General features: G+C 47.4%; 1 protein-coding gene across 2 annotated transcripts in view; it reads left to right on the top strand.

The window, feature by feature from the left end:
- Positions 1 to 223: 223 nt before the first annotated feature.
- The window catches only part of CA7 (carbonic anhydrase 7), a 48,918-nt gene continuing 35,315 nt past the window's right edge, over positions 224 to 13,826 (top strand). For both annotated transcript variants that reach the window (XM_088448003.1, XM_088448002.1), the window contains exons 1-2: positions 224 to 318; positions 10,961 to 11,158. In XM_088448003.1, coding sequence (XP_088304129.1) covers positions 279 to 318; positions 10,961 to 11,158 — 238 coding nt within the window. In that variant the 5' untranslated portion in view covers positions 224 to 278. The remainder of the gene's footprint in view (positions 319 to 10,960; positions 11,159 to 13,826) is intronic.

Raw genomic sequence — 13,826 nt, 5'->3', positions numbered from 1 at the left:
TACACCTCACTAATAGAATTCTGCATTCATTCATAAGGTGTAAGGAGAGTTACAGCAGAATCCTGAATGGGAGGAGAGGGGGAGTGTGAGAATTGGGCAGTGCCTGTGTCCCTCTAGTAATCAGCTGAGCTGCCCCCTTCTCCTGAACCTCCTCCGCACCGTCACTTTAAGGCTGATGACAGGTATGGTGCCTGTGGTATAAAGGCAGCAGGTACATACCTCAGAGACTGACTCTCTGCTGACTGCCTGTCACCCAGTCCTCCCTGCAGCCTGTGACGATGACTGGCCAGCACTGCTGGGGATACGGGGATGAGGACGGTAATAATGACTGCTAATCTCTTCTCTCCATACCAGCACGGTCCTCACTGCTGCTATCTCATTCCTCACTGTATTAGTTGCAGACAGCTCTTCCCTCAGTTTCCATCTGTAGGAGCAGATCTGTGGGTTGCTGCCAGCCTGCTGTATCCTTGTGTGTATGTGCGTGTGCATCCCCTCGTTGTCCTCTATGCTGGCGTCTCAGAGCTAGGGACCCCTGGGCTGTCACCTGTCCTTACCCCCCTGCTGCACTCACTTTCCAATACTCTGATGCTCTCGTACTGATTACGTCTTAGCTGGATTTTTCATTTTTTTGCTGAATTAAATTTCCTCGGTTATCCCGGAACAGGTTTGATTTTTATTACTGGAGAATTGGGAATCTTATACTTTTGTGTGTTCAGGTTAATACATTTATGAGAATCGCACCCACCAGCATGTTCTGAAATGTTACATTTTAAATGTCATTCAATAATTCAACCCATATATAACTTTATTACCTACATCAGTGGTTCCCAAACTTTTTTGAATCGCGGCGCCCTAGTGTATCAGAATTGTTCTCACGGGAACCTCTAAGCCAAACGTTTGTTATTGAGAAATGCAGAACAAATGTAGTGGGGTGGTACAATGACATACATTGTGCTGACCGGTCATCCTTAGGGTCAGTTATATAGTGGGGGACAGGTGTGTGCTTCTGTTTGTCCACATATTTACATTACATTGACCATGAATAACTTGATTTGGTGCTGGACCACCAGCCTGAGGCACCCCTGCAAGTGTCCCGAGGCACCCCAGCAAGTGTCCCGAGGCACCCCAGCAAGTGCCCCGAGGCACCCCAGCAAGTGTCCCGAGGCACCCCAGGGTGCCACGGCGCGCAGTTTGGAAACCACTGACCTACATAATGCATTACAGTTATATGTGTACAATTGGCAGTTTTCTTAGATGAGTTATTAATAAATAATTGTTGTAATAATAATAAGTAGTGATGCTATTAGCGCACAGCTCTGAATCATGCCTAGAGTCCCCTGTACTAGACACAATGTAGGGGGTAATGCCGTCCATGGATGATGCATTACAAGAGTTATAGGATATGTGGGTGTTGTAATATATTTGGTCCTATTACTATGTATTAATGTTACAGGGACTACACTGATAAAGGTGGGAGTATTAAGCTGAAGCTATATAAATAGATTAGCATCAGAGAGAACATTTCCGTATTACTTAATAACTAATTACTGCTACTTGTGATATGCTTAATGATAAAAGTCATGTAATCGCCATCGCCCTGGGTAATAGCGCCAGGTAATCACAAACGGCGTTTCCAAACTGCACCTTCTCCTGTGTGTGACGGGGACAGAACGTTGTTAAACTGACCGGGATCTGGTTTCCATACCTAAAAGTCCTATATTCCTGGACCTGAAAAAGAAGTAAACTGTGCGACTCTGCAGCTGTACAGGATTTCCTCACATAGAGGGAGATATAACGTTACAACCAATCAGCTCCTAACTGCCATGTTACAGGCTTTGAGCCGTATTCAATTTGAGCGGACCACGATACTTCCCAGACTTTTTGTGTACATTGCGTGTTTTGTAGGCGGAAAAGTATCGCGCGCGTGCCCGCGTATAGCCGTATTCAATTTGAAAAAAGGCGAAAACGGGACCCGGCGAAACCTAAACAAGCGGAAAGTAATGTAAGATTTGGGGAAATCATCCTGAAACCCCCCAAAAGATGCTCTGACATGGGGGTTCCCTATGGTACCCCCCGATTTGGCTTGCTGAAGGTATTTGGTGTTTTTAAACGGGCTCAATAGCTGCTAAATAGCGTTTTTGTATAAATGGTGCAGAATAGTATTCAGGAGGTTTTTTTTGCAGAAAATAACTTATCCCAGCAAATTTGGGGTACGTGAAAATGGGGGTCAGCATATTTAAAAGTTGCTAAAGTGAAGTTTAAAAAACCATGGAAAATCTACCTGCTGCATGTCCCTGCAATGAAAAAAACACCTGGGGCGTACTTGGGGACCCCCCCCCCAGAGGCAAGTTCGCTAGTTGTCCCCCCCAATTTTTTTTTTTCAGGATTTTTTGGGGTGTTCTTAAGTGTTTTTTATTTTTTGACTCAGATTACCTTTGGGGGCCTGTCTGAAGGCTGCACGGGGGTTCCCGCAACGTTGCACCCCAAAACCCCAATTCTGCACTTTTTTCCGTCTGCTATTTATAGGCAAAACTTTTTTCGCCTATTACATTGCATTGACTTTCCGCCTAGGCAGAAAGTCTTTCAAATTGAATACGGCGATACTTTTCCGCCTGGCGAAATGACTTCATCGGTGAAAAGATTCCGCCAAAAACACGCGAAATCGGCTTTTCGCCTCAAATTGAATACGGTCTTTGTTTGAAAACTGTCAGCAGCTGATTGGTTTGTACTTTATCTCCACTTTATCACTTTGCAGAGCTTAGTACATCTCCCCCATGAACTGTGGCACAGGCACATTTGCTGGGACTTGTAGTTCTACAGTAGCAGGGGAATAACCTGTAGCATATCATCTATGACCTATAGTGAAACACTCTTACATTTTCAGTACAATGTGTTTCTATCACTAGGACACATACATTGGGAATGTAATGTGATGGGCAGAATCCCCTTCCTGGCAATCATTTCCCTGCCCCAGGGCTGCCCCTGTGGTATAGTGACAGAGAATACATTATCTCTGCCCACGGTTCCTCTGGAAAGAGTGACAGCGGGTATCTGTAAAAGTACACACATCTGGCTCCGAGCTGAGGTCTTTGTACCTCACACCTGACGGTCTTACCAGAGGCATTCAGCTTCCCACAGCTGGAGAGATTAGCGGTGGGTATATCAGTAATTTAGTACAGTTTGTTTTTGTTCATAGGTTCCTGAGTAGCACATGACGCGGTCACAATTACATCTGCTTTCAGTGATGGCAAAGCCGTGCGAACACCTGTCTTATTCCATGTCAGACACGTCAGTGCGACGCCCCCAGCCCCCCGCTTGTGACATCATCTCTACCATCAGCATGTGCACCAGCCCCATCCTTGGTGCAGGATACCTGGACATATATCAGCATACGCACAGCACAGAGTAGGCCGCACCTCCACGACGCACCCTCAGGGCACTTCTATGCACAGGCCACATTGCCCCATTGCCACCCTGTATGTCCATACAGCCCTATGTGAGAAGCAACCGAGATACAGACACTCAGAATTGTTCATAATTACGTTGTGTATATACAGGGCCCGATTCATTACAGATCGACATGTTTAAAGCCTACGCAGACGGCCGACTGTGGCGTACTGCGCATGCAATGCGATCGCGGAGAACACGCAGATCCATCGCAGAGTGATTGACAGGCAGTGAGCGTTTGGAAATGGTGACGGGGGATGGTCGAAGAAACGCAGGCGCGCCTGACCGTTTGAACGTCTGGGCGTGCATAAATTAGCCATTGCGATGGCATATACAGCGTGAGAACTCACTGCGTACGATAAGGTTAGCAATTTCTAAGTAAGGTCAGGGCTGCTGTAATTCTGCATGAGGGGCAAATGGCACTCGATGTTACCGATGTATACGCAGGACTGCAAGGTATTACGGATGTGAGATACTGGTAGTGGGAGGCAGTGGGCATCTCTATGCTGGCAGTGCGATGGCATTGCGATTGCAATCATTAACATATTTTGCGATTACGGAGCTGCGATCGCAATAGCGATCCTTAATGCATCAGGCCCATAGGCCGCAACACGTGCGCAGTTCGCTAACAAACATAAGAGGCGTCCACATTGGGAATAGTGTGCATCTGTGAATGAGGCCCATAGCCATAGATGTTATATTTAGGCTACGTAGTAAGAGCGAGTTAATGTTTGTGTACCTGGGTTGACCTTTAATACTGGTTGGTGATATTCAGAGCGGTTAAAAAGTTCGTCCACTTTAGTAAACTTTCCCCCGACTTTAGCCCCCTCCCGCCCCTCTTCAGGTCAATTAGCAGCCACTTAGGTGGGTGTCACTTCAGTACATACAGTGTCGGTGTGCCCCAGCATCAGTGTGCCCAGAAGCTGGTACTCCACACTGCCAAGGCTCCTTCCTGGCCAGCACACACATATAAAACACGTGTAAGGTTTTTGGAGTAAGAACTTTTAGATAAAGCAGATGAAACCTTACACTGCTTCTGTTACACCCCTTTAGTATAATGACACTAGGAACTGACTGGTATATAAGCAAATATGTATGGTGCCCACATAGTCCGTCATGTCCTCTATGCTTCCAAAAGACCATACCAGTGGCAAACTGTACATATTCCTGAGCCAGCTGTCTGTGCCAACAGGGTCCCAAGTGTCCATAAGCTGCAGCTTTGTGACCCCACAAGAGGGGGTTCCCAAAAAGAATATGTATCTGACAGGAGATCCCAAAAACAGATTTAGCCAACAAGGGGTCCCGTCTCACAGATTACGCACCTAGGGTCTAGGAAACAAATCACAATACTATGCATGGCACATCGAGGTCCAACAGTGCAACACAGAGCAGTGACATCACCATGGGCATAACTACCACAGGTGCCAGGGGGCAGCTGCTATGGGGCCCAGAGCTGAGGGGGGTCCATCTTCCTTCTTAGAATTACATGTGTTATATACAATTTTCATGACCGGCTATCCCCGATCTCATCCTTTCCAAACAGATCAGACCTGTATCACATATCACACATAGCCATCACTATGGCATCACGGGCAGCGGGTCAAATGATCTAATCAAAATGTCACCTGGCGTGAGGGCAGCACATATCGTTCATTAGAACTATAGGCCTGATTCGGGGGGCTGTCGATGGTGAGTGACAGCTCGCCCCATTTTGTGGGCGGGTAGGGGGGTTGGCTGGACAAACGCAGACGTTCCCTTAGGAACGCCTGGCGTTTGTTGGGCGTGCAAACTGACATCACTACTGATGTCAGTAGTGGACTTCCTGCTCTATTAGAGCAGGAAGTCCACTCGTCCTTGCGGAAGCCTAGACCCTACCGCAGGGTCTCGTCGCAAGGCCGATGGTCGCGATTATCGCGATGGTCTTCTGGCCGCTCACACAAGCTGTGAGAAAAAATACGCTGACGGACCCAGCGAGCGGCCAGCGGATGCGAGCGGGTCTGAATCAGGGCCAGTGTGTACGCTGTATATTGTATGTTCTGGGATGAATGGAAATTGGAACGTCCTTTGCATGGTTTTGACATTGGTCTGATGTGTTCCCAGCCTTTGCTAAGAAGAGCATAACATTGCGGTGCCCATATACTGTACTAGGTATATAGATTATATGGGAGACACGCATGTCACTCCCTGGGTGATATATGATACATAGGGTCATGACTAAATACTGTAGGTTTTCCTTTACACTTATTTCCATTTGCACAGTAGGGGATTATATTGCATGTAAATGCCCCGGCTCCCTCTGTACAATACAATGGTAAAAATGACAATTTATTGTATAAAAGTGTCTCATGCAGTGGAATGCAGCCCAAGCTGTACTGTGATCGGAGCGGGTGATTTATCAGGTCACGCTATCCCACATACGTGTCATGTGCTGAGTCAGGTTATGTAACAGGCACATGTAAATTCAACTGCGTTCCAGATATATCTCTCCTGTCCCTCATCTGTTGTCCAGTAGGACATTGTCCCCAATGTATTTGTTTTACAGTTAGTTCACAAACACAGACACACAAACACACACAGACAGACACACACACAGACATACACACAGACAGACATACACACAGATGTAAGCACACAGACACACATACACAAACACAGACATACATGCACACAGACAGACACACACACAGGCACACACACAGATGTAAGCACACATACAGACACACATACACAAACACAGACATACATGCACACAGACACACATACATACAGATGTAAGCACACAGACACACATACACAAACACAGACATACACACACACAGACAGACATACACACAGATGTAAGCACACATACACACACACACACACACACACACACACACACACACACATACACACACACACACACACAGACACACACAGATGTAAGCACACAGATGTAAGCACACAGACACACATACACAAACACAGACATACATACACACATACACAAACACAGACATACATGCACACAGATGTAAGCACACAAACACACAGACACACATACATAAACACAGACAGACAGACACACAGATGTAAGCACACAAACACACAGACACACATACATAAACACAGACATACATGCACACAGACAGACAGACACACAAACACAGGCAGACATACACACAGACACACACACACAGATGTAAGCACACATACAGACACACATACACAAACACAGACATACATGCACACAGACACAAGCACACACACACACACACACATGGGAGAATATCGCAATATTGAAGAAACACAAAATATGGCCTACATTTATTGGTCAAAATCTATAATTTATTAAAATTACAGAAACAACTTGAGCGATGCAGGTTATCACCAACAGTAAGATCAAAATTTAACAAAATGTACAAAGAATCAAATATTAAATCTTTGCAAAGAAAAAGGCATTTAGGAATACAAAAGTAAAAGGAGGAGTGACCCATTTCCTGCTCGCCCAGGGGCTTTATATACAGTCAGGTGCATAAATATTGGGACATTGACAGAATTTTCATATTTTGGCCTCTATTCACCACCACAATGGCTTTGAAATGAAACAAATGAAACAAACAAGATGTGCTTTACCTGCAGACTTTCAGATTTAATTTGAGCGTAATTACATCCAAATCAGGTGAACGGTGTAGGAATTACAACGGTTTCTATATGTGCCTCCCACTGTTTAAGGGGCCAAAAGTAATGGGACTATCAACTCAAAAGCTATTTCATGGACAGGTGTGGGCTATTCCCTCGTTATTTCATTATCAATTAAGCAGGTAAAAGGTCGAGTTGATTCTAGGTGTGACATTTGCATTTGGAATCAAATGCTGTCGACTCTCAATATGAGATCCAAAGAGCTGTCACTATCAGTGAAGCAAGCCATCATTAGGCTGAAAAATCAAAACAAACCCATCAGAGAGATAGCAAAAACATTAGGTGTGGCCAAATCAACTGTTTGGAACATTCTTAAAAAGAAAGAATGCATCGGAGAGCTCAGCAACACCAAAAGACCTGGAAGACCACGGAAAACAACTGTGGTGGATGACAGAAGAATTATTTCCCTGGTGAAGAAAAACCCCTTCACAACAGTTGGCCAAATCAAGAACACTCTCCAGGAGGTAGGTGTATATGTGTCAAAGTCAACAATCAAGAGAAGACTTCACAAGAGTGAATATAGAGGGTTCACCACAAGATGTAAACCATTGGTGAGCCTCAAAAACAGGAAGACCAGATTAGAGTTTGCCAAACAACATCTAAAAAAGCCATTACAGTTCTGGAACAACATCCTATGGACAGATGAGACAAAGATCAACTTGTACCAGAGTGATGGGAAGAGAAGAGTATGGAGAAGGAAAGGAACTGCTCATGATTCAAAACATACCACCTCTTCAGTGAAGCATGGTGGTGGTAGTGTCATGGTGTGGGCATGTATGGCTGCCAATGGAACTGGTTCCTTTGTATTTATTGATGATGTGATTGCTGACAAAGCAGCAGAATGAATTCTGAAGTGTTTTGGGCAATATTATATGCTCATATTCAGTCAAATGCTTCAGAACTCATTGGACGGCGCTTCACAGTGCAGATGGGCAAAGACCCGAAGCATACTACAAAAGCAACCAAAGAGTTTTTTAAGGCTAAAAAGTGGAATGTTATGCAATGGCCAAGTCAATCCCCTGACCTGAATCCGATTGAGCATGCATTTCACTTGATGAAGACAAAACTGAAGGGAAAATGCCCCAAAAACAAGCAGGAACTGAAGACATTTGCAGTAGAGGCCTGGCAGAGCATCACCAGGGATGAAACCCAGTGTCTGGTGATGTCTATGCGTTCCAGACTTCAGGCTGTAATTGCCTGCAAAGGATTTGCAACAAAGTATTAAAAAGTGAAAGTTAGGATTGTTTAGTTTGTCCCATTACTTTTGGCCCCTTAAAAAATGGGAGGCATATATAGAAACCGTGTAATTCCTACACCGTTCACCTGATTTGGATGTAATTACCCTCAAATTAAATCTGAAAGTCTGCAGTTAAAGCTCATCTTGTTTGTTTCATTTCAAAACCATAGTGGTGGTGAATAGAGGTCAAAATATGAAAATTCTGTCAGTGTCCCAATATTTATGCACCTGACTGTATTAGTGTCATTTCTGTAGTGAGAGCAGTTGGGTGCAGGACTACTGTACGACCAGCAGGTGGAGAAATAGCCAGCCACTTCACTGTTTTGCTATTGCTGTGCACAGATTGGGCATAGGGCCTGATTCAGACCCGGTCGCTAGATGCGTACGCTCGCTCCCAGCATATGCAAATTCGTAACACACCCAGCAAGGCAGGCGATCGAATGGCAAGGCATAAGTACGCCCACTATGTCTTGGCGTGCGATCACTTTGTGTATGCAGACGCTCACCAACCTGTCTTAAGACGCCCACTTGCGCACGTCATCTCCAGGAAGTGTATGTAACCATCAGTACATCAGGTACCATCGGGAGCATTCGCAGCGCTTGCGGTTGCCTCTACCCTACCGCAAGCAGTGCGAGCACTTCAGTGTAAGAACCAGCCAGGTAACGTGTACTATGATGCTGCTGGTTAATTATGCACGCCTCTGAAATGGCGTTGAAACATTCAGGCACGCAGGTGTTCGCACCTCCACTCCCCCGTTACTTCTGGCCTGCCCATGTTACCACCCACAAACGGCCTTTCCTGTCACTCATTCAACTGAGCTGTCTTTGCTGGGCAAGCGAGCACTTCCCGATCGCTTGGACTACGCACATTTGCAAACATCGCCAGCAACGAGTGAACGCTTGCTAGCGCCCGGGTCTGAATCAGGCCCATAGTATCAGAATGTCAACATAGTTAAAATGTCAACATGTTTTTAAAGTCAACAGTTAACATGTCAGCACCAGAATGTTGATGACCATTTTTTATTATTTTAGTCTAAACCTAAACCTAAAAATAACACAAAAATGTACTGTCATATAAAATTGTGACATTCTGAGCACAACCCCACAGTTCCCACCCTCTGTAGCTCACAATGGTCCTAACCCTACATGTAAAAGTAAATAATGATGAAATAAAAACCAAACTAAATCCAGTAATGGGCAGACAAGGGAGAATGCTGCTCGTGCAGACTTACCGCCCCTCCCTATGTGGGTAATCTTGCCGTGTATCGTGGATTGCGTCACTGCAGGTTAGACACGTTATGTCACTCTTAGGGGTATATGTACTAAGGTTCGGGTTTGCAAAACTGGAGAAGTTGCCCATAGCAACCAATCAGATTCTTCTTTACCATTTATCTAGTACCTTCTAGGAAATGATAGCTAGAATCTGATTGGTGGGGGGGTAACTACAAATATTTAGTATACCCCGAATGTATGACAGAGGGACCACAGCCTATATCTCCGATACCTGCTGTGATCCCTCCATTCCCGCCGTCAGCCGCAGCCTCCATAGGTTTCTAGGGGGGGTGCGATGCTGACAGATTTAAAAACTTCCGAAATGCGATTGGTAACCCGCTGCAGCCTATGGCTACACATCGCAAAAGTAGCCAGGAGAGGGTTCTATAGGAGTTCTCTGGCAATGCCCACGGCGCAAGCCAGGGGCGATTCTAGAGAGGAGGGGGCCCGTGTGCAGTCTCCGACACGGGCCCCCTCCTCTCCGTCCGGCAGCGCACTGAGCTGTGCGTGGCCAGCGCCGGAGTTATAGACTCTCGGCACTAGAGTATTACTTACCTCTCCGGAGTCCCACATCGGCACGGGGGTCCAGCGCTGTAAAAATGACTGGAAAATAGCCGCCTCGGCCATTTTCCCGTTGTTTGCGCATCCACAGTACAGGGAAAATGGCCGCAGCGGCCATTTTGCCAATTCTGGCCCCGCCCCCTGTTTCACAATGCCTGTAATCTCGGCATTGTGTAGCGGGACGGGGCCAAAATGACACGATTGTGTGGCTCCGCCCCCAATGCCGACAACGCCCCCCTGCTTTGGCAATCTGGCTGCCCCCTCCCAGAATGTCGTCAACCCTGCTCTATTCCCAAAACAATATTGGGCTCACTGTCCACTGCGGGTGCACACAAGAGATCCATCTAGCTGAGTGTGGTTGGAGGGCGTTGTAGCTAGAGTTCCGTGCGATCCTAAATCGCCCATACTGAGAAGGGAGATATTACTGAGTAAACGTTCGCCAACAAATCATGTACTCTGTTGAACCTAACTGTGTTTTTTAATAATGGTGCAAAGATCAATCATGTACTTCAACCAATTAGATGCCTACTTTTAGCACTCTAGTGGAGTCAGAGTAATGAAAACTGGCATCTGATTGGTTCCTCATGTATTCACCATGTACTATGTCAAGAAATAATCACGATGGTTCCTGAAAACATGCAGCAAGATGCCGATTAGCCCTGTAGCTGAGATGCTGTTATCCCCATTTTCGTACTTGTCTGAAATGGGAGCAAACGTTGTTACATACAGAACTTACTCCGTCCCTTGTGCTTACACCCTTAGGTCCCTCTGAGTGGTATCGCTATTTCCCCATCGCCCAGGGGAATCGCCAGTCGCCCATTGATATTGTCGCCAATCAGGCTGTTTTCAATCCCAATCTGAAGCCCCTGGTTGTGTCATACGACCAGTGCACGTCAATCAACCTGTCCAATAGCGGCCACTCGGTCATGGTGGAGTTCGCCGACAACGATGAAAAAACAGGTAAGATTCACAGGCTGCGCATTTTATGTCATATCATGTAATATGGGCGAGAGCGGCCCCTGTCAATAAATAAATGTGAAATATATGTACTGTATGCAGAACAGATTGCGGGTGGGAAGAGATCTGAAAAATGACAGTCAGTTGCTGCTATCCCCCATACCCACCCAGTTCTGCCGCACGAGGCTCACACCTATGTGCCCCTGTCCCATATCAGGCCCAGAGTATGAGGGGGTGTAAAGGTTACAAGTGCAGTAACTCAGAATATACCTGATACATTGTGGCTGTTATCTGTTACACCTGGGCACACAGTTTCCACTCAGCAGCGAGATCTGATCACACGTCTGTAGGATATTCCACACCACTGACACAGATTCCATTCACCGTGGAAATGGGACGGACAAATATTTGCTGAGCGGGTGGATTCTGAGAAATAAACTGATTATCGAGCTGGTCTAGAAGGGGCAGATAAAGGTGCAGCTGATTTACATTCGCTAAAGGGATTCAGATAATGTCTCTGTGTGTTAATGGAGTATTCTCACTGCCCCCCGGAGACCAGGTACACAGCACAGCAGATTACCTGACATTGTGGCATTTACTGAGTGTCGCTCTGTTTGTCCCATTTCAGACGGCAAAAGTCACTTCTACAAACCTCATTCTCGCAATGCGTTCCAGGGCATGATTCAGGGGTGCACGAAATGCCGCTGTTTATTTGTTACTGCGCATGTGCAAAAAGTCCAGAAAACATCTACGGCGCATGAGTTCCCCTGAGTGTACCGTACGCAGAGTCCTCTATTGCGTACAGAGGCGCTGGCATTAGAGCCGGCGAGGTGAAACCATGGGCGTTTCTGGGGTGGTGACTGTGAGGTGGCCTGAGGTGAGTGCAAAGAAAGGCCGTCTCGTGGGCGCTATGGGAGTGTCACGGTCGTGTCAGTATAAGGGTCGGCCGTTTGCAGGAGCAGAATCGCAGCCACAGAGGCCACGTTTAGTTCAGAAGGAGATACTGCGTCTTCCATAAGCCGGTGTAAGTGCCAATGGTGTATGTGAAGGTGCAGCGATGGTGGGGTGTACAGAACCACCGGCGCTGTTGTAGCGTGCACAGGCACGGGAAGTGAGAGTCTCAGGGCTTGCACATTCTGGCGCATGCTAGTACACAAGGGGACGGCTGAAACTAGCATTTGCATATTATCGCCGCTGCGGCTCCACAAAAAGACGCAGGCGCGGCAGGACTCTGGGCTGGGTCGATGTTGGCCCAGTGCGCATGCGCACGACGGAGGCGGCTCCGTCGTGCGCATGCACGAGACCCGGATAGCGGCGGGCAAGCCGTCGCTCCGGGTCTTGCTACAATGGGGGCGTGCTGTCGATGTTGAGTGACAGCACGCCCCCTTTGGTGAGCGGGGTGGGTCGGGGGCGTGGCTGCCCAGACGGAGGCGTTCCCATGGGAACGCCTACCGTCTAGGGCCGGCCCCACTGACATCACAAGTGATGTCAGTGGGTGGACTTCTTGCTCTGTACTTGCGGCAACGAGACCCTACCACAAGGGTCTCGTCGCAAGTCCTGACCATCGCGACCATCATCCTGGCCGCTCGCACTAGCTGTGGGTGGTCACCCACAGCTATGCGAGCGGCCAGGAGGCCGCTCTATAAATACAATAGGCGGGCACTGATTCAGAGCGAGCACTCTGAAAGAGCGTCCCGCTCTGAATCAGGCCCTCTGTGCACCTGTGAATGAGGCCCCAAATGTGTTGATTTTCATTTGAATAAAACCAGGATAATCCCGTCTTCTTTTTTCGTGTATTGTTCAGAAAGTATTGTCCAGTAACAGCCAACTTTACCTAGCTTTACCGCGTCAGAGAAAGGTATGTCTTATTAGCATTACAGATCAGCCCTATATTGCTCACTAAATATCTATAGAGAAGAAGGGGATGTAGTCAGGAAGCCGGCAGTCTAAATGCCGACCACCGGTTTCCCAACCGTGAAATCCCACCATGGGACTAATGATAGGCGTCTAAATACCGACGCCTATCAATAGCCCCACGCCGAAATTACGAAGCCCGGCATACTGAACGTAGGTGAGCCGGGCGTTGGGAGGTGACAGCCTCAGGGAGAGGGTTAAGTTTAGGGACTCCTGGGGGGGTCTTAGGGTTAGGCTCCCCCACGGGAGGGTAAGGGTCAGGCTAGGGGAAAGGGGGGGTTAGCATCAGGCACCCCCAGGGGGGGTTAGGTTTAAGCACCCCCCTCCGGGAGGGTTAGGTTTAGGGTGCGGGGAAGGGGGGGTTAAGCTTAGGCACCCCTGGGGGGAGGATAGGGTTAGGCACTAGGGGGAAGGTTAGAGTTAGGGGGTGGAGAGGGGAGGGTTTAGGGGTCTTACTTACCTCTGTCGTGATGTTCATGTGACGGCCTTCCAGCGTCGATGATTCATCCGCCAGGCTTAGGTGCGGCGGTAATTCATATCGATTCCAGAAGAAGTGTAAGCTCTTTTTGCTAGCAGGGTTATTTATTGTCACATATATTGTGGCCATACAGCTCTGTTCTGTATTATTGGGGCCTTATATTTCCTTTCGCCAGCTATGGTGCTCACCGGTTGCTTGTTCATTATATGCATGGGTGCGAATTTGGATATTTAGCTCCACCCATGTCATTCTATAGGGGGGAGCCACACAGAGAGGCCT

Source organism: Taudactylus pleione, unplaced genomic scaffold, assembly GCF_031769625.1.
Source record: "Taudactylus pleione unplaced genomic scaffold, aTauple2 ptg000447l, whole genome shotgun sequence".
Classification (NCBI taxonomy): domain Eukaryota; kingdom Metazoa; phylum Chordata; class Amphibia; order Anura; family Myobatrachidae; genus Taudactylus; species Taudactylus pleione.
This window is presented reverse-complemented; position numbering and strand designations above follow the sequence as displayed.